Source organism: Bufo bufo, chromosome 3, assembly GCF_905171765.1.
Source record: "Bufo bufo chromosome 3, aBufBuf1.1, whole genome shotgun sequence".
Lineage (NCBI taxonomy): Eukaryota > Metazoa > Chordata > Amphibia > Anura > Bufonidae > Bufo > Bufo bufo.
This window is the reverse complement of record NC_053391.1, coordinates 378,447,324-378,473,537: the sequence shown is the minus strand read 5'-3', so window position 1 is coordinate 378,473,537 and position 26,214 is coordinate 378,447,324. Positions and strand designations below refer to the sequence as shown.

At 40.9% G+C, this 26,214-nt stretch overlaps 1 protein-coding gene across 1 annotated transcript; it reads left to right on the top strand.

Moving 5' to 3' along the window:
- Positions 1-25,947, top strand: CA4 (carbonic anhydrase 4). The gene is made up of 8 exons (XM_040422277.1): positions 1-105; positions 6,809-6,847; positions 13,180-13,344; positions 16,818-16,963; positions 17,431-17,523; positions 19,999-20,062; positions 23,522-23,685; positions 25,744-25,947. Exons 1-8 carry the CDS (start codon positions 42-44, stop codon positions 25,945-25,947), a joined length of 939 nt encoding a protein of 312 aa, XP_040278211.1. The 5' UTR covers positions 1-41.
- Positions 25,948-26,214: the final 267 nt, after the last annotated feature.

Sequence of the window (26,214 nt, the reverse complement as noted above, 5' to 3'; positions counted from 1 at the left end):
GTGCTGATTAATCCGGACTCAAGGCATCATTTTATGCAGAAATGGCATTCTCATATTTGCTTCTCTCCTTCACCCTGCATCTTATCACATCTTATGCTTCAGAAGGTAAGCCAGGTCTCCTCTCTTTTTTCCCTACTACCTTGAATCTCCCTGATAAACTGCTTTGTAGGCTGTTCACTATACACAAAATAAGGACAAAAGGGCAAATCCAAGCTTATTACAAGACTCATATATCATTTATCAGTGTAACCTTTTCGCAGGAAGGCTGCAGTAAAAATGCTGAACGACAGGATTTGTACTGCAGAACTTATAAGAAAATTTGACTATTGAATCACTAAAAAATTTAATTGTGACATATTATATCTCTATCAGATATACTGTATAACAGCTGAAGCTAATCTAAACTACTGCTAAAAGTTTGGGGACCTTAGATGTAATGTCACCTCATCTACTTGTCTGTTAATCCTGTCATCTGACAGTCAGTGGTAATTATTCTATTCCATACACCATAGATTACATTACTGTAACATTATTATTAAACAGTTTATATTATACAAAAATCCTATGAATTTCTGTACTATAAAAAAAATTGATTCAATACAAGAGAAAATGAATAAAGACAAGAGACTCCCTACCCCTACCAGAATACCATGTTTTTTTTACAATTTGCATGGAAATGCTTTCTACATTGTTAGGAACTAGAGAAGTAGTAGATTGTTTTTTTTGCATTGTATACTGTACATAAAGTAAGATCTGTCCTATATTATATTGTTTCATTTGTATTTTCATTGCCATCATAGTAATACATGATTGAAATTTCATGGCAATGCTCTTACATATAGATCAGATTTGTCAATGTCAAAATTATTTAAGTCATTGAATTGTTCTGTTTACTGCCTTGAATCATTGCTTATCCAAGTCTTTTCTGAAGACTTGTAAGCTATACAGAATTGATACCTGTAGTTGCTGTTACGCTCACCTGTTTGTTATTAGGAGGGAACATTTAACAGAAGTGCTCATGAGGTTAAATAATTAACCTAATCTGTTTAATATGTCTGTAACATAGATGTGTCATGACCAGTAGTCAAGCTTTTTATGAAGTCTGAAGCTTGAAGCAAGTTTTTTTGGGGACATTGAACCAGACTGTCCAATATCAAACTTGTTTCATTCAAAAGGATCACCCTGTTTTATTACAGGCTGGATTTGCTGTGTTTCTACTGGAATTGTAGTTAATGTTTGGCCAAATAAGTCATAGTGCCTAATATTATTGTCAGATTCATTCGAATACAAGAAAAACAAAACATTACAGTATATAATTATGCTAGGCTTAGGATGAAGAATTCCTTGAAGGTCCCAAAATATGCCATAAATAATAAAAATCCCAATATACAGATTATGTCTGACTGTTTTTTCTCTTTGTGGATGGGGGGTTTACCTGGCTGGATACATTCCTACTGAACCTTATGACCATACAGCTGAAGTATAGCCTTGAAAGTGCCAATTTATCTGTGCAAATGTCTAGTTTGCTATGTGTAACTTGAAACACCAGGGTCCTATCTATAGAATTTTCAACCTAGTAGGAAAATTCACTTACAATTCACTAGCTGTTATTTACACATGAGACCTGATATTAAAATATACATAAAGTATAATTAAAATGGTATCATGACGTGTGTAATATTGTAAATGTGTATATCTCTGGATAGTGTGGCTATTGCTTTCTAGTAGAGCTGTCTAGATGCAATACCTGGCATTTCTAGGATTAATTGTAGGTTTCAAATCCCCTTGGCTAGGGAAATGTGGTAATATGCAATAGCTCTAGTTGCTCTTCCTTATTTATTACAATGTTATGCAATGTTTTATCTGTGGATACTATGAAACGTTGCAATATCACATCTCATCACACATTACGTGTTGACTACACACTCGGCTTTAGTGGTGTACATACACAGAATTTTATTAATCTATCTATCTATCTATCTATCTATTTATCTATCTACTTATCTATCTATCTTCTATCTATCATCTATCAATCAATATCTTATCTCATATCTATATCTATCTCATATTTATCTATCTACTCAATCTATTTTGGTGTTATTAAGTGAAGGGGTAGCAGTTGAAAAGTAGTAGTGAAATATAACCACTTGGAGAAAGGTGGCCAATCAAACAGAATAAGTCAAATTAGATCAAATGACATAACTCCTCAGGATAACAAAGCACATGACCAGCTGAGAATAGCAAAATGCTGCCTTGTTCGCTTCAGGTGCTGTTTTTTTTGCCCACAGTAGCAGATCCTTTCAAGATATTTAATTATGAATACAAAAGGAAGAAGTATTGTCCTGGCTAACCCCAGGAAAGCTTCCAGCTCATGATGCCAAAATCTGAACACTTAAGATGAATGCACTTACGACTGACACTCTCCATAATTAGACAGATGACAAACAGAGAAAATATGGGAATCATATAAAGATTTATTAGCACAATATATGTACAGTGATATGCAGTAATACTAGATCTAGAATGCCATTTTATAAGAGGTAATAGCTAATGAGTGGATTACCAGGAGTAATTTTTTTTACAAGGCACTATTATAGTCTAACAACATAAAAAATAAGGTATAACTAAACAACTCCCTATCTGACAATCAGTTCAACACTTAAGAGGGTAACACACATAAAAGGTGTATTAGCTGAACATCTAATGTGAGTGGTGGTCTCCCAACTACCCTCAATCCCCCATGGCTGATTTAGAGGGAGAAAAGGATCGGTCATGATGGATTTCAATGCCCAATCCTTTTGTTACCAGGTAGATAACATCTGCCTTTCTCTTCTCTCCCGATTCACTAGATAGGCATGCTTGGCCAAGAATTCAGCCAACAGTTATTGCATGTGTATGGACAACTTTACACTATGCAACTGTGTATGAGGAGATACAAATATCTAAAAGCACACTAGCCATTTCAGGCGGCTTTTCAAAATAAGCTGCCATGTGTGCATATAAATATTAACATTATGTCTGGCCATTGTATGACTTTACATTTCTCATGAGCAACAGCATAGTGGAAATGATTTAGGAGTACTGAGCAGTGTACCTGTGAATCCAGCACTAGGCATGACAGAGCTGCAGTAGCATCAGTGTGTCTATTTATGCTTCTGTCTACCTCAAGCAGCTCACTTCTCCTCCTTGTCCCTTTCCTCTCTATAGATGTCTATTGACAACATGTAACCTGATCTCTCAATGAGCTGATAGTCTGTCTTATGTCTCTCTGTGAATTATGGCAGTAAATTGTGGGTTATTCATCAATGCAAGAGGCAATGGGGCTGTAAGAGAGGAAGTAGTTCATAACTGGAGAAAGAGGAATTTTCTTAACAAAATATATGATACAGTTCTTTAGGATAAGAATGGACAGTCCAGCTGCCACACCTAGTTGAAAAATGTCTGATATGCAGTGGTTAATGTCTCCACAATTGTGTGGCTAGAACTGAGGTATTACCATAGCATGCAGCCCTTGACTACTGTATGGGGACGGGGATTTGGCTATGCGTAGCAGACAGTTAGTCTGTTTTAGCCTTATTATTCACTTTGACAAACAACTGAAGTGCACTTTTCTCATATAGGGCACTCAAAGCACAGGGATGGCTGTGTAGCTGGGGCAACTCCCTGGGAAGTCAGTAACTGCCATATAGGCGCTCATCCCCACACACATCAGAATCAATTTCTGGGGAAGAAAAATCCAATTTATATATTTTTGTAGTATGGGAGGAAGACAGAGTACCCAGAGGAAACCCATGCAAACATGAAACTCCATGCAGATGTTGTCCTTGGTGAGGGTTGAACCCATAACCACAGCGCTGCAAGACACCAATGCTACCCACTGAGGCATCATGTTGCTCTTGTGCTATTGATTTATGCAAAGTTTGTTAAAAGTACAATGAACGTTTAAGTCTATGAAGCAATAGTTTCTGCACATGCACATTTTCCTGTGTGTTGAGAAATGTTTGTATTATTTTTCACATAAAAGATGAGTATGATGATTATTTATCATCCATGTACCCACGAGATATAGGAGTTTCTAATGTCTTTAGGACATGACTCATGAAAGGTTCATGATTGTCAATCTCAGACAATTTTGGACCTGTCTAATATGCTGCCTATTTCTAACAGATCAGCTCAGTATAATCAGCAGTTATGGTCACCTGGTACATTGAATGCAGCCCCCCTACTCTAAATCACCTTAAAAAAAGGTGTGCTATATGTCTATAGGGATTATAATGATTTGACATGTGACTAGTTACTGGTCTTTGCTAGAAAAGCTTATGGTTAAAGATAGGTGTTACTATATGTTAATAGATGTAGATCCTAGTTGTGTATTGGATCAAACTTTGTAGAAATGTAGTCTATGAAAAGAGCTGAGGCATTATAGGGATTAATATCCACATTAAATACTCTATAGCTCAGTATACATGATAAATATGCAATGTATAAGTGGATACTAAAGGCTTTAAAAGAACCCATAAATAAGTAACCTTTTGGAGAGATTGACTACCGAAAGTCAATAGGTATTCTACAATGAACTTGTCTCTCCTATTCCAGTGTTTGGTTTGTGTGCCTTTTATACAATAAGCTTTGTTATTTGTAGTAAATTAGCAATTTTACCCCAAGGTAAGAGAACCACAAGAAAAGATATGGACGGCTTATCTGGAGCAAACCTGTCATACTGTATCTAATCTCTAGTCATCAAATCACTATTAATAAAAACAGCACAAGGTTAGCTTGCCTTAATGCTAATAACTACATGAAAAGAGGTTGTAAACTGCACAGAGTACAAATTCCAGTATAAAACACACACACTTTTCTGAAGTGCTCTTTTGTACAGTTGTAAAAAATCTCCATTATTTCATGCCAGTTAAATCTTTATATAATTTTAAATCTTTTGTTAGCATTTAAAATAAGCTCAATAACCAGGGTCACATCTTAAATACTAAAATTTTCACACACTTTTGATATGTCAGAGACATATCAAAAGTTGTTATCGGTGGGTGTCTGAGTGCTTAGCGCATATCATTCTCTCTCTCCTTGTGCTCCAGTTGAGTGGACCTTGTTTCTGTTTTTCATTGTTTTTCATTGTAATTTCTAAATGAATGCTTAGAAACGTCAGCTTGAATCAGACTGCAGAACAATATCTGTTTTCATGATAAAGGTCTGTGCTACTTTTGAAGAAAGAAATCTTCTCTTCTGTGTCAAAGTGCTTGAAAATGTTCCAGGATATAGTGTTACAAGCTCAACTTTTTGTAAGTAGCCTATTTTAGACTGCGAGAAGCTGGAAATAGATGAGCATTTTCCTGCTGCTTGCTGTAAGCTTAAACAAATAACATCCACACACTGATCGTGCAAGATTGGCATGCAGGGAAATAGGCCAAGTGTTTAAAGGTGCATTTGCATTGCTCAGATGAGCTGAGAAATGATTGGGAAGGGAAGGAAGGAAGTTCCTACTCAATAACTGCCTGCTCATCAGTGGAGGTGAAGAACTGCATGTACGTGAAGCAATCGCATCCACTCCCCGGTTTTGAGCTGGCCAATTGCAGTGGAGAGCATCACAGCCAGGGAGAAGGTGAGCTTTGTGTTCTCTCTGGCTGTGTAGTGCTCTGCTGCGAGAGGGAGATTCCCCCAGAGAAACACAGGAGTCTCCTCCTCCCTGTACTGATAGTATGGATTAGAATACAGGGCAGGAAACCAGAACAGGGGGCACAGTGGGGGAATGGAGCAGACCACAAAAAAAAAAGAAGTGTTATCACATCTCATAAATACACTGCCTGGTATTTATATGGTAATGTCTGGACCGGTGAAAGGTTCTCTTTAAGCTAGAAAGTTCTGCATTAAAAACTTAGAAAGTGATTTTATGATCTGTCCTATACTCCCAGTTTACCATTTAATTGAAAGACCCCAGTTCTCTTGATTGGTAAGGGGCTCTTTGAGACTGCTAAGGGTCAGAAATAAATCACTGAGCATTACCTTTCCAGTATACATACCAGATGCCTCATACCTCCTGCAGTGTGATCATATTCTCATATGTAGTGTGGCACATTCTACACACTCCCCACCTTATGTGTGAGATTGTTCTCCCCTTCTCTGAGGCAGCCCTCTCACCAAAGTCAGCTGTAATGTCTATTCAGCCCCCTCTTTCTCTCTACTGCCAATGAGATAGTTCTTCTCAGTTACTGAAGCCTACTGTGTGACATCTGTGAGATGATGCAGCTGTCGAATCAATGACTAGAAATAACTAGAGCCTGTGAGGAGCTTCTAGTGAACCTGACTACAAAGAGACTGTCAGGATCTACTCATTCACCAAATCACTTGGTTCACCAGCAGCAAATATCCCCAGCAGTTTAACAGTACTAACAAGAAATGACATTAGAGTCAAAACTTACATCCAACTTGTCTAAAGGTGAACTTGCTCTTCAAGGTTTCTTTCACATCTACATTTGGTAAATCTGGTAGTCTATCGGAGTTACTAGCTGGACAACGCCAAATTCCCATTCATTATAATAAGGGGATCCAGCTGGATCTGGTTATGACAGATATGTTAACTCTGGTAGTCTGCTCCTCTGCCAGATCAATCAAGCGTATATATTTATTTCATAAATTTTACTTATTTCGGTACTAATTTAATAATTGTCTACTGTTCCATGTGTATTGTATCGCTGCATGCAAATAAGACATAGGGAAAAATCATCTGGTTGTATGTTACTACGTGCATTTAAAAGCATTATAGATAACCTGGCTTTGAATTTTAACTCTCTTTCAGAATGGTGCTATGAAATCAGGGCATCCGAAACCTGCAAAGGTAAAAGTCTATGATGAATGATGTGGGTGCCAGGTCAAGGTCATAAACAGAGTATAACATCAACTAGCCTAGTATCTAAGAAATAAAAGTTAATATTAAAGCCAACATTGTAATAGTTGTAATTCATCTCTCTAATGTAATCTTCTTTTAATCATATCCAAATACATGTAAGGCTATCCTGTATATGAAGTTGATATCATATATCCAAAAAGGATGTTTTAACCTTAGGACCTTACAGTTTAGCATATAATCATCATGGCACCTGAAGTTTAAGACCACCACAAATGTTTGCTAAAATTTTAGCAATTTTTTTTGCTGCAGTATTTGAATTAAAGCCATGTGTGATAAAGTGAGAACATATAAAGAGCAGATATCCCCTCTCCTCTTTTCATAATTCACTGGCTTTGGCTTTGAAAACTGCATCTAAAAATCTGAACATGTAATAAACCAAGCCTTAATGTGTTTCATACCATTATGCAGCAAACTTTAGTTTGCTATATCTTTAATTAAGTGTTTAATGATGCAGGACTTCAGTATGCAGTAATTTATTTTGAAAGACATAACTTTTGGATTATCCTATAGTTGTATAAATGCTTGTTTTTACAGGATCAGTTGTATTTTTAATTGCACAATTTTGGGACTACATTGTATTTCATTACTTTATTTTTAGGACGGTTGGGAAAACAGCAATTCCACCATAGTTTTTTAAGTTTTGTATTTACAGCCATCACCATGTGATACAATTGACATAACTTTATTCTGCATATCAATCGGACAAAAGTGTTTTTTTTACTTGAGGATTAATTTTGGTTAACTTTTTCATAATTTTTTTTTTTTTTACAGCCGTCACACATCAATTTTAAGAACAGTAGTCTATGGGGTTATTCACATGGAAGTTTTTTTGGTGGCCAGTGAATAAGGGACATCAGAAAACAAAACATGTTTTATCATGTCCGTTTTCACTGAACAACAGCCCCCATACAATTGAAAGGGACTGTTTTTAGCATCCGTTTCTCAGAAAGACCTTAGTGAAAAAACGTCAGTGCATGTAGCCTTGATTTTCTTTTAAATTTTTTTGTCCCACTATGGGGCTACTATTACCATGTGATCATTCGATTGCTTGTATAATACACTGCAATATTTCTGCATTGTGGTGCATACAGCCTAATAGGCAAACCCCTATGTGCCCCCATCTACCATAAAAGCCCATTGGCACCCTAACAATATGCGGCAAACATTGACCACAGCCTCTAAGGGATTAAAGGGATTACCAATGTGAACAAGTCGCATAAGGACAAACCACTCGCATGTTAAATATAATGCAGATCCACAGATTGATCAAACAGATCAATAATGAATAAAATGTATTCTGCTATTTCTTATCCTCATAAAAAGTGTTGATACATCTTCGCAGACAAGGTTAGCTACATGTTTCAACCCATTGTAATGGTTTTAGTCATGTCTTAAAATAACATTAACCAGTGGCGTGCCTAGGGTATTTGGCACCCGGGGCAGGTCCTTTCTCTGGCACCCCCCCCCCCCTCCCAATACTTAAAAAAAATTGTACCCCCTCATAGTAGTATTGCCCTCATTGTACAACCTTCACAGTAGTTTTGTACAAATGTGTGCCCCCTCACAGTAGTTATGCCCACATTGTGTTCTCTCACAGTAGTTATGCCCACATTGTGCCCCCCTCACAGTAGTTATGCCCTCTCTGTGCCCCTTTAACAGTTGTAATGCCCTCTTTGTGCCCCCTTCACAGTAATAATCCCCATTGTGTCCCCTTCACAGTAATAATCCCCATTGTGCCTACTTCATAGTAATAACCCCCATTGTGCCCCCTTCATAGTAATAATCCCCATTGTGTCCCCTTTATCGTAATAATCCCCATTGTGCCCCCTTTATAGCAATAATGCCCATTGTGTCCCCTTAATAGTAGTAATGCCCACTGTGCTAATCTGTGCCCCCTCCATAGTAGAAATCCCCATTGTTCCCCCTTCACAGTAATAATGCCCACTGTGCCACCTTCACAGTAAAAATGCCCACTGTGCCCCCTTCACAGTAATAATGTGCTCTGTGCCCCCTTCACAGTAATAATGCCCTCTGTGCCCCTTCACTGTAGTAATGCCCTCTGGCTCTGTGCCCCCTCCATAGTAGAAATGCCCATTGTGCCCCCTTCACATTAGTAATGCCCTGTGTGCCTCCTCCATAGAAGTAATGCCCTCTGTGCCCCCTCCATAGTTATAAAGTCCTCTGTGCCCCCTCCATAGTTATAAAGTCCTCTGTGCCCCCTCCATAGTAATAAAGTCCTCTGTGCCCCCTCCATACTAATAAAGCCCTCTGTGCCCCCTCCATACTAATAAAGCCCTCTGTGCCCCCTCCATAGTAATAAAGTCCTCTGTGCCCCCTCCATACTAATAAAGCCCTCTGTGCTCCCTCTGTATTAAAAAACAACAACACAGTAACTACTCACCTTGTTTCGCTCCTAAAGCTCACATTCCTCTCTTCCCTGCAGGCACAGATCGCTCTGCAGCACTGTGTGGGCGGAGCTTATGCAGATTTGCGGTCTGCAGGCTCCATCCACACAGTGTGGCTGGCAGCTCAATCTGTGTCTGCAGGCAGAATGGTGGAGCAGGGAGAAGTCTTCCTGCTTCACCATTCTGTGCGCCGCCGGCCTGAAGGAGGGGAGGAGCGCTGGGAGCTGAGCGGTGAGTGACAGGACTACAACTCCCAGGGCTCCAGCAATGAGCGCTTCCATCTGTATTGATGGAAGCACTCATTGCTTCTGGCACCCCCCTGAGAGCCGACACCCGTGGGGGACCGCCCCCCCCGCCCCCCCCCCCCCTTAGTACGCCTCTGACATTAACAATCATCTCCTTTAAAATGGCCTTTGCTGCCAGTTTCAACTGCATAATCAACATGTGCTAGATTCATGTATAAAATACAGAATTAAAGGGGTATTCCAGTTGTTTGATATTATCCCCTATCAACAGGATAGGGGATAACTATTAGATCTGTGGGGTCCTACCACTGGGACACCCACTGATCATGAGATCAGGGACCCTGTACTCTCTGCACTCCCCTATGGGAGTTCCGTTGACAGCCGAGTACAGTGCTTGGCCATCTCTGGAATTCCCATAAAAATGAATGGAGCAGCCACACACACGCCCAATCATTCAGGGGGTTCGGGGTCCCCGTTCTAGTGATCGGTGGAGGTCCCAGCGGTTCTTCCAGAACCTGTGGGCAGGCGATAACTTCAAACAACTGGAATATCCTTTTAAGGTGGGGGAGAGGCATATTGAAAACTAAAAAAGGCCACAAATATTAACCATATTAAAGTGAATTTACAATGACAAATTGCACCAACATACCAACATATTATTAATAATAAAACATAAAATATTTTTGATAGTGAGATCTGCTGGAAAACGTGTATTTAAAGTCATAATCCAAAATGACTCATAGTCAAGTAAGCGATATTTAATATTACCACCCCTAGGGGGAGCTCTGACTCTCACAATTCCATATACTCTAAAGAAGCAAGATTACTTCCATTGCATTCTCTGAGTGTTTTGACGCTCTAGAAACGCTGTGGTTCTGATACTTTGTTATATCCTTTAAGTGTGAGTTTTTAACCGTCTAGATGTGCTCCCAACATAGTGCTTTTGACATAAGTGGTCATAAATACATCAGACTCAGTATTATTATTAATATAATCTCTGATAGGGTAAACATGTTTATTATCCCCTGAGGAAGTGAAACGCGAAACGCGAAACGCGCGTCCGGGTCAGAACCACACTGGTCAGTATTACTTATCTCACTATGTACTCCTTGATGAACTCTGTATGTGACGTACCACACTAGGCACTTTATTGTTATACATTTATTGCAGAAATTGGACTTTCCCCTTGTATGTTCTTGGGTTTATTTATGTGATAAGGCTGCACTCTGCAGTTTTCTTATGATGTTAAGGGCTTACTCACACAACTGTATGAAGCCTGTGCCCGTGCTGTGGACCGCAAATTGAGGTCCGCAATGCACGGGCACTGTCCGTGGGGCAGCCACATGGGGATCGCAGACCCATTCACTTGATCCGTACGTTCCGCAGACCCATTCACTTGATCCGTACGTTCCGCAAAAAGATAGGCACGGAACACCCAGAAAGCACTCCGTAGTGCTTCCGTAGTGTTCCGTTCCGCACCGTTCCACATCTCCGGATTTGTGGACCCATTGAAGTGAATCGGTCCGCATCCGTGATCCACAAATGCGGTCCGCAATACGGCAACGGGCAGCACACGTTCGTGTGAATGGGCCCTAAGGGAGACCAAAGATTAGTACTAATTATCAAGGGGTCAGGTTCTTTTGTATGTGACATATCAATTGTGGTTCTTCTTTCTTTCCTGTAGATGTATGCCGCAGCTACTGTTTTTTATTTTATCTAATATGTGATTAATAAAATATTTATTTAGATCAATTATATGCAGTGTCTGAAAAGTGGATCATGAGTCATTTTGGATTACGACTCTAAATACCTGTTCTCCAGCAGGTCTCAACTATCGTAAAGGTTTAACGTTCCATTATTAATATTATTTCCCAGTATGTTGGTGCATGTGGTCAGTGTAATAATATGGTTCATATTTGTGGCCTTTTTTAGCTTTCATTATGCCTCTCTCTCGCCTTAATTCTGTACTATATACATGAATCTAGCACATTTGTGATTGCCAGCACAGACCTTTTAAAGAGAGGGGATTGTGAATGTCATTTTAAGCTATGGCTACGACCGTTACACTCCGTAAAAACATATACGCTAACCTTGTCAATGAAGATGTATCAAATTTTTTATGATGTGAAATAAAGGAATACATTTTATTCATCAGACTGGATCTGTTTCTACATTCACTGGTTATAGGGGTTATCTTCAGGATGATTGGTCATCAATATCAGATCAAAGGGGCTACAAATCGTGGCACCCTTAGCATCAATCGCTTTTGGCCTCATGCACACGACCGTGCCGTTTTTTGCGCTCCGCAAAAAGCGGAAGCCGCCTGTGTGCCTTCCGCAATTTGCGGAACAGAACGGGCGGCCCATTGTAGCTGACAGATGCGGACAGCACACGGAGCAACGGATGCGGACAGCACACGGAGTGCTGTCCGCATCTTTTGCGGCCCCATTGAAGTGAATGGGTCCGCACCCGAGCCGCAAAAACTGCGACTCGGATGCGGACCAGAACAACGGTCGTGTGCATCAGGCCTTTAAGTCAGTGGGGCTGAGCTTCAATACCATGCACAGCCACTATACAATGTATGGCACTGTGCTTGGAAAGCTGCTGGGAGGCTGCAGAGCAGAGCTCATCGGAGCTCCTGTGAGCACCCTGGCTTCCTGAACCTGCTGATCTGTGAGGGTGCCAACTAGGCGCTGTATGACATTTCTTCACATATGACAATATATTACATGGTGAGGCTAACACACTATTCTTTGGTTCTTTGGTTAAATATATTGGATTATGCAGAATGACTACCTCTATACACACACGGATTGATTTCTACACATAGTAATGGCTCATGCACACAAACTTATTTTTTTTCTGTGTTCATTCCATTTTTCTTGCGGCCCTTTATGCGGAACCATTCACTTCAGTGAGGCCGCATCACGGACAAGTATAGGAGCCGGCCATAAAAATGTCGAATGCATACGGCCGATATCCATGTTTTGCGAATCTGCAATTTGCAGACCGCAAAACATCCATGAGCCCTAAGGCAATCCTGTTATACCTCACTTTTTTGTGACTTTGACTTTCTAACGGCTCGAACGTGGGAAGCCCGTGCTGTGGACCGCAAATTGCAGTCTGCAATGCACGGGCACCGTCCGTGGTGCAGCCCCATGGGGATCGTGGACCCATTCACTTGAATCGGTCCGCGATCCTTCCGTTCCGCAAAAAGATAGAGCATGTTCTATCTTTTTGCGGTGCGGAGGCATGGAACGGAACCCCAGGAAGCACTTCGTATTGCTTCCGTAGTGTTCCGTTCCGCATCTCCGGATTTGCGGACCCATTGAAGTGAATAGGTCCGCATCCGTGATGCGGAATGCACATGGAATGGCGCCCGTGTATTGCGGATCCGCAAATGCGGTCTGCAATACGGCAACGGGCAGCACACGTTCGTGTGAACGAGCCCTAATGCTGCTAAAACTATGGTTTTTTTTTGGTGTCCCGGTGCTGTGTTACCTGTGCAATCATATGCTCTCTTACTCTGTGCAGTAAAGCGAATGCTTTTTAAAATAATTATAATTTTAGATTGGTGGAATTAATAAAATTTTGTATCTCTTATCACCAGTGCCGAGTGAATGGAAGGATGTATCTGAAAATTGTGGACAAAATAAGCAGTCTCCAATTGATGTTATTACACATAATGCTGAGTTTGATTCAAAACTGGAACCATTCAAATTTGAAGGATATGATCAGTTAAAGAACTTAAAATTAAAAAACAATGGCCATTCAGGTAAGTTTAGTCCAAAAGACAAAAACCATTCCCTATGCATTCTTTTCATTTTCCGCATAGTGGATTAACTGTTCACAAGATGTATCACATGCAAATTATGGATTAAACAGTAAAGTTATATACATTAGATGTATTTCTGCCGAACCTGCGAATCACTTTGTAAGGCTACATGCACACAAACTTATTTTGTTTCCGTGTCCATTCCGTTTTTTTTTGCGGATAGGTTGCAGACCCATTCATTTCAATGGGTCCACAAATAATGCGGACAGCACACCGTGTGCTATCCGCATCAGTATGTCCGTTCCGTAGCCCCGCCAAAGAAATAGAACATGTCCTATTCTTGTCCGTTTTAGGCATTGTTAGCATGGATCCACAAAAAAACGGATGGCATACGGATGTCATCAGTTTTTTTTTTGCGGACCGCAAAACGCATACGGTCGTGTGCGTGTAGCCTTATCATGGAAATTCGGTAAGCCGCCTCCAAAAGATCTGGCAGCTGCTTTCTTTCTGGATTTTAATTATGATGTATTAGGCTACATGCACACGACTATGTGTTTTGCGATCCGCAAAAAAAACGGATGACATCCGTATGCCATCCTTTTTTTTTTTTGTGGATCCATTCTAACAATGCCTAAAATGGACAAGAATAGGAGATGTTCTATTTTTTTTGCGGGGCTGCGGAACGGACATACTGATGCAGACAGCACACTGTACAGAATTGTATCCCTTTAGGTTACACGCACAGGACCGTTGTGCTTAAAACTGCCCAAAACTGAGCAGTAAATGAGGATAACCTTAATTTTAAATGCATTTCTAAATTGTGACAGGGTTAGACCTGTGTGATTATGGTTGCTTCTGCATCTTTTAGCAGCATATACAGTAGTTTTCATTTCCTCCCAGCAGACTCACTTTCCATTTTTATAGACGTCCCCTCCTTCTAGAGTAATACAGTAGAAAGTAGACTGTGAGGAAGAAAGAGAAAGGATAAAATGCTTCAGTATCTCTCCCTCCGTGTCTGTACAGGATTCGTGGTTTGTTCATGGTTGAGCTTGTGATACCCGTGTTGAGAGGGAAGTAGCAGGGTCAAGGCAGCTGTATGGCGACAGTACAGCACAGCTCTCAAGCGCCTCCCCAGGAAGAGCCCACCCACTCAGCAAGCACGTAGAGAGAGAAAATTAACATTTTATGCCTCATGCAGACGTCCGAGTCAGTTTTGGATCAGTGGTAACACGGACCGTGTTCAATCCGTGTTTTCTCCCGTGTCAGATCCGTGTTGGGTCCACGAGTCCGTTTTTTGCTGTCCGTGTTGCATCCGTGTTTCACTAACACTCAACAGCTGAAAAATAATTTTCAAAGAATCTCTTGTTAATGATCCGTGAAACACAGATGCAACACGGATGGCATCCGTGGTTTTTACGGACCCATAGACTATAATGGACGTGATGAAAAACGGACCCACGGACCGTGCTGAAACACTGATGTGTGAATACACGCATTAAAATAAATAGGAACGTGTGCTGTCCGTGGAGAACACATACAGCACACGTCCGTGAAACAGTGACGTCTGCACGAGGCTTTAGAATGGATTCACAAATAGCTTTTTAGTGGCGTATTTCAGCATTTTTGCAATTTGTTTTTTTCTGCACATGCTGAAAAAAAGTAAATAAAACACTGGCTTCAGATGTTAGCTGAAAGTACAGGAGGAATTATGAAATACAGGACATACAAGCATTTTCTGCTACTGATACTTTTTCAGTTTGGTGGCATTTTTTTTTTTTTTTTTCTAAAGCACAGCATGTAGTAGCAATGGTAGAATTATTTCCAGGCATTTTCCAACTCCTTCTCTATAGATAAAATGCCTGAAAAAAATCCCACCATCCTCACATTATTATAATTTTTTTTAAACATGGCCACAAAAAAATGCATGTGATAGGTAAAAAAAAATGCAAACAGTTTCTGTGGCTTTTTTTTTTTGTGGCTTTAGTAGTGAATCCCCATTGTTAATAAATATAAAAAAGCAATATTCAACTAGTCCCGTTCTCCTGATGAACGGAGAACATCATGCTCTCCCCAGCTGCAAGCATGATGCAGTGTCATCCACCTGCTCAGCTTAGCAGGAGAGCGCTCAGGCCGGGGATGATCCCTGGCTTGGGCTCTCTCCTAATCAGCCCAGCAGTTACAATGATGTCACTGTTTCAGGCTTGTTCCTGGGGAGAACACTACTCCAAATGCGTGGTAGAGTGCTTAGGGACCGGTTCACTCTATTTTGTGTGTCTTGATAGCTTTTTCATTGGCAAGAAAAAAGTTTCATTCTGTGTGCAAATTAGCGGTCATATGCCCCTAGGGAGGTCCCAATCACCAGGATTGCTCTGGGTCTCACTTGGAAAGCCTGCTCAGCACCTCTCTTTTGATCGATTGACACTGAAAGTCTCATTGAATGTCTCTCACATCCCAACAAGCATACTGCACATACATCAGGCACGAACGGTGCATGCACAGGATTTTAAACAGGATACAAGTGACATCCTACGAATCTGATGGTCACACAATCAAGGGGGTTTCATGGGGTGGGGTTACCAAGCCAGACTCGGATCATTTCCCGAGATTGAAAGCACGCTAATGACACTTGCCACCTAATATGTATACAGAATAAGGCCTCTTTCACACAACCGTTTGTTTTTTTCGTTTACAGGCCGTTTTTTGCGTTCCGTAAACGGGCCGTATATGGAACCATTCATTTCAATGGTTCCGTAAAAAAAAAACGGAATGTACTCCGTATGCATTCCGTTTCCGCATTTCCGTTTTTCTGTTCCGTTGAAGGATAGAACATGTCTTATTATTGCCCGCAAATCACGTTCCGTGGCTCCATTCAAGTCAATAGGTCCACAAAAAAACGGAACACATAAGGAAATCCATCCGTATGTCTTCTGTATCCGTTCCGTTTTTTGCGGAACCATCTGTTGAAAATGTTATGCCCAGCCCAATTTTTTCTATGTAATTACTGTATACTGTATATGCCATATGGAAAAAACGGAATGGAAAAACGGAACAGAAACGGAAACACAACGGAAACAAAAAACGGAACAACGGATACGTGAAAAACAGACTGCAAAACACTGAAAAAGATATACGGTCGTGTGCAGGAGGCCTAAAGCTTCTTGTTCTCTAAAGAAGAGGCTATGAAGTGAACACAAGGGTATGTGTGAGCATGTTGCGAAGTGCTGTACCATGCATTGGGAGAGAGTGATAGCTATTTCCTATTTTTATTTTTTACGTTGATTGTGCATAATGTTTTCTTATGCAAGACTAAACTGGGCTGTAGATGTGTACATTATGGGGTAGTCTGTCTAATCCCTAGAATGTATGTACTGTGTATACTATACACTTTTAGTATAGAATGAAACTATACTATGATTATAATTGTTCACTGTATGCATTCAAATGGTAACGTGGTCTTAATATTTTGTTCTTAGCTCAACTAGAACTAGATAGTGCAATGAAAATTTCTGGAGGAGGCCTTTCTGGTACATATACAGCTACACAGCTCCATTTTCATTGGGGTAGCAAAGACAAGCCTGGATCAGAACACCATCTAAATGGAGCAAAATTTCCAATAGAGGTAAAACATCAATATAAAAGATGAAATATCTGTAGAAAAAGATTAAGGAGGCAGAGCAGTGGCATGCATGGAAGAGAGGGGGCCCCCATGACTAAGAGCAAACTAGGCGGCCACCATGATGTCTCCAATTGCCACTCTGTGTTATATCCTCCACTGTATTCTTCATTATTCTGCACAGGTTCTCCCACTGAATAGTAAAGGGAATAGGTGCGCCCCTCTCCCTCAGAGCCCTGTTGCAGCTGTATTGCCTGTCTCTACATTATATATATATACATCATGATGCAAAGTAAATAGTTGTTAGCAGTATTTTGCACATGTGCTCCCTTGTCTATATATCACCCTCTTGTCTGCCTTCTCTTGGGAACTGGTATTTTAACCTGTCCTTTTATAGGTAAGCATAGCCTCTTTCTTTCAGTGATATCAAATTAGTCTGATCCAATTTTCAGTAACTTCTCTGTCTAACACAGCTTCATATAGTACATCAACAAGTAGCACGGTCAGAACCCAGTGGAGGGAGCACGGCAACTGGAGGTCTTGCAGTTCTTGGATTTTTCTTTACAGTAAGTGAATATAATTATTATACCATACTTTCTGATTTTAGATGTGTAAATCTACGACGATACAAGGAGAATATACATGACCGCTGCAGCCAAACACTGTCCTCGGCGGTCTACTGCTGAAGACAGTTATTGGCTGCAGCTGTGAGGTCCCGAGTCTAGACATGTCACTGTGCATGTCACAGTAGTTGGTATATAGATATGTATGTATGTATGTGTATAATATACATGGCCATATATGGCCCGCTCACGGACCTTATGTCTCGGAGGCCATACGGTCATGTGCATGAGCCCTTAGATGTAAGTATATCATGGATGTGTTCTCCAGGGACAGCACACGGATTCATTGACTATAATGTGTTTGTTGACACATAAGTGGTTTTCCACTAAGGCCCCTTTCACACGGGCGTTGCGGGAAAAGGTGCTGGTGCGTTGCGGGAACATGCACGATTTTTACACGCGAGTGCAAAACATTGTAATGCGTTTTGCACTCGCGTGAGAAAAATCACGCATGTTTGGTACCCAAACTTCTTCACAGACGTTCGGGCTTGGGATCGGTGTTCTGTAGATTGTATTATTTTCCCTTATAACATGGTTATAAGGGAAAATAATAGCATTCTGAATACAGAATGCATAGTAAAATAGCGCTGGAGAGGTTAAAAAAAAATAATAAAAAATTAAACTCACCTTAAGGCCTCTTTCACACGACAGTATGTCTTTTTCAGTGTTTTGCGGTCCGTTTTAAACGGATCCGTTGTTCCGTTTTTTGTTTCCGTTATGTTTCCGTTTCCGTTCCGTTTTTCCGTTTCGTTTTTCCGTATGGCAAATACAGTATACAGTAATTTCATAGAAAAAATTGGGCTGGGCATAACATTTTCAATAGATGGATCCGCAAAAAACGGAACGGATACGGAAGACATACGGATACACTTCCGTATGCATTCCGTTTTTTTGCGGACCCATAGACTTTAATGGAGCCATGGAACGTGATTTGCGGCCAAATATAGGACATGTTCTATGTTAAAACGGAACGGAAAAACAGAAATACGGAAACGGAATGCATACGGAGTACATTCCGTTTTTTTTGCGGAACCATTGAAATCAATGGTTCCGTATACGGACCGTATACGGACCGCAAAAAACGGCCCGCAAAACGGAAAAAAACGGCCGTGTGAAAGAGGCCTAACTGTGGATCAGTAGAAAAATGATGGAAGCATTCACTATTTAGGTCTGTGATACAGACCAAGCATGCCCATTGAAGTCTATGGGTCTGTGAAAACCACTGACAGAACACAGATGGCATCAGTGTTCTGTCAGTGGTTTTCACTAACCATTGGTAGGAGATGCTATAGAAATCAATTTTTCAGCTTAGTAGTGCAAGTGGAATACTGCTGAAAAAACGGACATGGACCCTTCATAGATGAAACACTAGTCATCTTCTCACGGACCGGGACATATAAATAAGGCCATAGGCCTCTTAGACAGAAATGTTTTCCGTTTCCGTTCCGTTTTTGTGGTCCGTATAAGGAACCATTAATTTCAATAAATTTTTTTATGTATTCCGTATGCAGTCCGTTTCTGTATTTCAGTATTCCTGTTCCGCTGAAAGATAGAACTTGTTATTGCCCGCAAATAACAATCCGTGGCTCCATTCAAGTCAATGGGTCCGCAAAAGATATGGAATGCATACCGAACACATCCGTGTGTCATCCGTTTTTTGCGGATCCATGCCCACTTTTCCCATGTGTATACTGTTAAAATATATGACTATACATTACATTAATGATAAAAAATGTTATGTTCCCATTTGCGATCCGCAAACATCGGATCGCATACGGAAACCATACAGAGATTTTTTTGCGGAACTACGGAACAGAAACGGAAACAAAAAACTGAACAATGGATCCGTGAAAAACGGACCGCAAAATACTGAAAAAGCCATACAGTCGTGTGCAAGAGGCCTTAGGATGTGTTGACACTTGCATTGGATGCGCCGTAAGTAGGCTGTGTCATAGATAGCCCAACATGCAGTGCTATTCTTTTATCAAAGCAATGCCTAAAGCCTCATTCACACGTCCGGGTTTTGGTCAGTGATTTCCATCAGTGATTGTGAACCAAAACCAGGAGTGGAGCCTCCACAGACATAAGGTATAAGGGAAAGATCTGCACCTGTTCTGTGCTCACAATCACTGACCGAACACTGATGTGTGAATGAGGCATAATACTGGGGTAGGTTTACTGCATCTTGTTTTCTGTTTATGATGGAGACCATGTGAACAGAGCCTTATGTGGCAGAGATGCCTTTAGGTCCCAGCCAGGACCTGGGGGTGACTACCTCTGCACCCACTATACGGTACCTACGCTTCTGGTTATAATAGTGAATTGAGTAGAGTGTTAGGGGAATGGAACAATGTCCGTCTGCATTTGTTTACTGCAATATAATACACATTCATTAGTTATTTGTCATTCCCTTTGCAGGAGGGTAAAGACAATGAACATTACACCAACTTAATTGGGGCCCTCAGCAGCATCGTGAACTTAGGTATTGTAGAATTACCACTATACATACAGTATTTCTATCTTACTGCCTACTTATTTCAGTGAACATATGTTGAATAAAAAACAAGTTTAATGATTTCACTGTAGCATTGCATAAAAGAGGATAGACGTCTATTTCCCCTGTGCATAATCATTGCAAAAACTTCTAATCATTAGCTGCTTGGGTAATATCCTTTACTTTTACTTCTTGTCTTTTGCTATTCTTTCTCTCTCAGCAAGGATAGGTTGCTTTTTATTAGGATATGTACCATGCCCCATGCAATCTGGTTGGTTCTGTTAAATCTACTTACATGCCTACTGATATGATACATTTGAGGCGGAAGAAGCCATTTAGTTTTAATTAGAAATTGGAGAGCATATTCGGTGACCCCCTTAGGCCTCTTTCACATGAGCGTGACGGATTAGGTACGGATACGTTCAGGGTGCGTTCAGTAAAACTCGCACCATTTTGCAAGCAAGTTCAGTCAGTTTTGTCTGCGCGGGTGCAATGCGTTTTGATGCGTTTTTCACGTGCGTGATAAAAAACTGAAGGTTTACAAACAACATCTCCGAGCAACCATCAGTGAAAAACTTATTACATCCGGACTTGCTTGCGGATGCAATACGTTTTTCACTGAAGCCCCATTCACTTCTATGGGGCCAGGGCTGCGCGAAAAACGCAGAATATAGAACATGCTGCGTTTTTTTACGCAACGCAGAACTGATGCGTGAAAAAAAACGCTCATGTACACAGACTCATTGAAATGAATAGGTCAGGATTCAGTGCGGGTGCTATGCGTTCACGTCACGCATTGCACCCGCGCGGAAATCTCGCCCGTGTGAAAGGGGCCTTAGAGTTCGACCACACAGCACGGCCAGCTGTCTTTTATTGAACGAATGAAGACCACACTGTATAGCCGGTCTTCATTGTTAATGGCCACGCGGCACCTTCCATTAACAGACCGACTATACAGTGCCGTCTTCATTAGTTAAATGAAAGGCAGCTTTAGCCTCATTGGCGGCACAGTTCTCGAACACAGCTGGCTGCAACCCGAAAGTCTCCGTGTGGTTGTACCCTTATACTTACGAATTAAAGGGAGTCTGTCGGCACAAAATTTGCTTTTAAACAATGGCTGCTAGGACTGCTTCCCCATATTATAAACATACCTTTAGATGCCATATCCACTCCTGAAATCTTCTGAAGTGCTTCGAATGTGGGCCCAAGCCACTGTGTTCTCCATAGCTCCATCTCTTTCCCTTCCAAGTGCCTCCCTCTCTTGCTTGATTGACAGAGCCAAGCTTCTCCATGCTGTGCCTGTGCAATGCGCATTACAGTCCATTGAGAGTTGAGCTAGTGAGGTGTTCTGTGCATCCGCCAAAGTTTTAATGAACGGTGCAGGCTTGGGTTTTTAGGGCCAGGTGCAATGAGGAGGTAGAAGCCTGTCTCTGTCAATCAAGCAAGAGAAGAAGACACTTGGGGGGGGGGGGGGGAAAGGGGTTGAATAATGGTGTCCCAAGTGGCTAGGACCTGCCCTCAGTGCACTTGAGCGCTAATTTGTATATGGATTAAAAGTCAGTTTTTTGAAGATTGCAGGATTAGATATGGTGGCTAAAGGTATGGGTATAATTTGGGGATGCAGGCATTGTGCATAGTTTAAAAAGACTCCATTTGAAGTAAAAAAAAAAAATGGCCTACGATTAAAACAATGCTTGATAATGAAGTTCAGTGATCTTCTTTATGATGAAGAATACAGTGTTGTGTTTTGCCAGATTCATGTACACTTTTTTTTTTTTTCATGTAATAATATATGGAGTAAATGGATGTGTTAATAGTAGGATCTCAGAGAATGTGTCCCAGAGGTTCACGTGGCAATAATTATGCAGAGCTTTAAAGAGAATCCATCAATTCCCCCAAACCCTATGTCACCAGAATCATCACCATTAAACTAAAACTATTGTCTTGCGGCACTTACTATCTCCTTTCCAGATGTGCTTTTCTTTCCTTGCTGCTTGGGTTTTATCTTGAAAAAAATCTATTTTATTCCTTATGCAAATGAGCCAGTAAGCTGCCCAGAGGGGCATTATTTTTGTTCAAAGGTACCCAGGAACACCCTCAATGAGTGCCCAGGCCCGCCCTCCAGCAGAGCTTCTTCTCTTCCAGCAGAGGAAGAAACCGTCACTGGGCTCGGCGCATGCCCAGTAAAACATTTGAGGCTGATGCCCTCAGTTCCGAACACTGCCTGCGCCTCCGCTCTTCCGGTTCAACTGAGGGCATCAGCCTCAAATGTTTTACTGGGCATGCGCCGAGCCTAGTGACGGTTTCTTCCTCTGTTGGAAGAGAAGAAGCGTGGCAAGATTTGTCAGAAACGCTGAAAGAAAGGGTGGCACGGGGTTATCAGCAGTCAGTTATATAGTGTGTGAGGGAGGGCGGGACAACGGCACTGCTGGGGGCGTAGAGTATGAGCCGAGGAGAGGCGTGCTTGGGCTCTGCTGGAGGGCGGGCCTGGGCACTCAATGGGGGCATTCCTGGGCACATTTGAACAAAAATAATGCCCCTCTTTGCACCTTACTGGCTCATTTGCATAAGGAATAAAGTGGATTTTTTCAAGACAGAAACCAAGCTGCAAGGAAAGAAAAGCACATCTGGAAAGAAGGTAGTAAGTGCTGCAAGACAATAGTTTTAGTTTAATGGTGATGATTCTGGTGACAGAATTCCTTTAAGTGCAGTACTACATAACTAGTACAACTGCCACTGACTCCGGATTACTAAATTATAGATGGATACTCACCCTTCAAACCGATGCAGGAATTCATTATGAGGACTCATGAGCATGCACACATAATGAAGAGGATTTTAGGATGAGTCCTCTTAATATATTCCAGCACCAGTATGCAGACACACATCATTGGGACAGGGTGGAGATATAACTTAGTGATCGGAAATCAGGGGTAGCCGTACTAGTCATGTAGTACTCAATAGTGTTCGGGAGAGGTGACAGAATCCTGTTTAAATTACGAATATTTTTGCAGGTAAAGGTGCCTTCATATGTGTCACTGTGCTTTGCATGAGTAGGTGTCCTAGGCATTAGTTTTACTTTGCACCTCTATGATGGTGTAGCTCCATTCATAGATGTCTAGAGCAGCCTTGCTCATCTCTTGTAAGCTGAGCACTCCCTACTTTGATTACATCAAAGTACCAAATTGGTCCAAATGGGAAAAAAAAGCATAGAGAAGACGTACATGAGGTAAGCAATTGCATGAGCATACCTGTTAAAAATTACAGTAAATCTTTAAAGTTACAGGCAAGAGACTGTTTTTGGAGCTTCCAAGTCAGGAAGTGGAGGTCACATGAATATTGCAATTTTTTGTACCCCAGTGACAGATTTCATAAAATCTCACTCCATTTTTATAAGGAATATTTAGTTTTTTAGACAACAAAATGATACAACTTTTTGCATTTTAGGGAATACAACTACCATTTCTGATGTAAAGCTCAAAGACTTGATTCCAGCAGAAGAGGAACTGACACTTTTTTACAGATATGAAGGCTCACTTACTACTCCTTTATGTAACGAGACTGTCACTTGGACAGTGTTTCCTACAACAATTGAGCTTGGAAAAAGTCAGGTAAAATGTTTTACAATTTTCAGCAAATCATTTCCATAAAAAATATCCATAAAGTTTGCACATAAATGTCAGTAATATTTCGATTCTACTATTTGCCAGATGTGTGCTGGTGTTAAAACTCTGAAGTTAGAACCATATTTTCTGTGAGTGCCTCCTGATCACTCCCTACTGGTCCATATGCTTCTCAACCTATGAGAGACCTGTTTTATTTCTGTATTCCTCTAGATCTGCTCACATACTTGCTAAACATACATCCAAAGTATTTCAGCAAATCCGGTGCCAGCTTGCTTCTCCATATAGTCACCACAGATAAATGTCTCATATCCCTCTTTTGGAAACAACCTGCCCCTCCCTCAGTGATAGATCATGCATGCATTAAGGATATGCATTCTATGGAACATCTAAGGGTACTTTCACACTAGCGTTTTTGTTTTCCGGTATCGAGTTCCATCACAGGAGCTCAATACTTGAAAAAAAATGATCAGTTTTATACTAATGCATTCTGAATGGAGAGCATTCCGTTCAGGTTTAGTCCCTTTTACGTTTTTTGGACAGAGAAAATACCGCAACATGCTGCAGTTTTATCTCCGGCCAAAAATACTGAACACTTGCCGGAATGCCGGCATTAATTTATATTGAAATGTATTAGTGCATGCGCAGACCTTTAGAAATGCCCAAAAAAATTAATACCGGATCCGTTTTTCCGGATGACACCGGAGAGACGGATCCGGTATTGCAATGCATTTGTCAGACGAATCCGGATCCGTCTTGACAAATGCCATCAGTTTGCGTCCGGATTGCCCCCCCCCCACCCCTACGTGAGCCATGTAACGCATGGTAGATATATCACCTCTATGGCTCGGCTGCAGGGGCCACGTGATCACCTCGGCTGCAGGGGCCACGTGATCTGCATCAAACAGAAAGTTTACGCACAGAGACTGGAGAGAGGCAGCTGTTGCAGGGGGCCAAAGAAGTTGGAACCCAGCGGAGCGGCTTGGAAAACATAACGTATGCTTCGCTCCACAAGCCGAACAACCCAATGCTTCTGTTGCCTATTTGCATCTTCTGGCACAGTTTTTGTTGTTGTTGATTTTCCTACAGACCTACACACACACTATATATAGTTTTCTTTTTTGGTCTTTAATATAAACAGAGAGGGTCATTTCTGAAGCTATTTCTGCCAGTATTGTGACATTAAAAAGTTGCAAATTATGGCACATGCCATATTTGCATCATAACGTGCAACTTTTTTAGCATCTCAACACTTTTCTAAAGTGGTGAAACAGGGGAGCCTTCCACAGCCAACTATATCTTATGCCAGAAACTGGTTATAGCTGAAGTTATAGCCCAAGTCTACGGTATGCCAGAGTTGCGCCTAATTTATTAAGAGGCGTATCTTACTCCAGGGCACAGGAGATCAAGCCTGGTGTATGGGAATAGAAAATCTGATATCTGTAGCTCAGGCAGTAACGTTGATCATTACCAATGAAAGGTGTTGCGTGGTTGAAAAAGCTTCATCTTAGATTGCAGGTTCCCCTGCCAGGAGGTCACTGTGGTTTTTTCAAGAAGGAGAGACAAGGTATGGCAAGGGAAGCGAAAGGAGCAAGGGTGCACAGATTGGCTTGGGCCTGCCCATGGTGCACTTAATTGCTTATTTGCATTTGGATTAAAAGTTCTCTTTCCCCATGAATGAAGCAACAGATCATTAAGTGAAAGGTATCATTACATTCAGCTGAGCTAGCCCTACATGGCACTCTGGGTTTAACAGTAAGTTTTCTGAACTGTATGTATGTACAAATAAATTGAGCTGATGAACTTCAATTATTACATATGATGATGATTTTTTTATTTTTTTTTAAAAGTATACAATATCTACTTTAAGGTCAGGCTGTGAACATTTTCAAACCAACATGGATGAATCTATGATATTTGCAACTTCTAATCTATACCCATAGTAATACATATTCATTACATATTACATTTTGTGCATATAAATCTAATACCCCAACATTAATTTTATAGTACACATAAGACAAGCTAATTTTTTTTCTTCTACAGATTGATGCTTTCTACACAAACCTAAAGTACATTGATGGCAAACTCATGACAGAGAATTTCAGGCCTATTCAAAAACTGAATGAAAGAACTATCTATACTTCTGGCGTTGATGCGATCTTACCTTACAGTGGATATTTGCTGATCTCATTGCTTGTGTTTTATTTAACATCAGAGGGGTCAGCCTCCACCTTAAACTCATGTTGAGTTGGTACATAGTAACACTATAAGGTTTTCCCACTGCATATACCATTTAGCTCCTTCCTCCCTTTGCCAAGGCTTAGTAAGAAGCACACATCTCAGGCACAAATGTATTAATAAGATGTCTCCAAATTCCAAATTATATTATAACCATGTATACAATCACAATGTAATTAATACAGGTTATGTAAAATAAACCTAAAACAATTAATATATAGTATATATGAGTGCATAGAATATATAAATATGTTGTAAGTTATTTTTTACATTTCA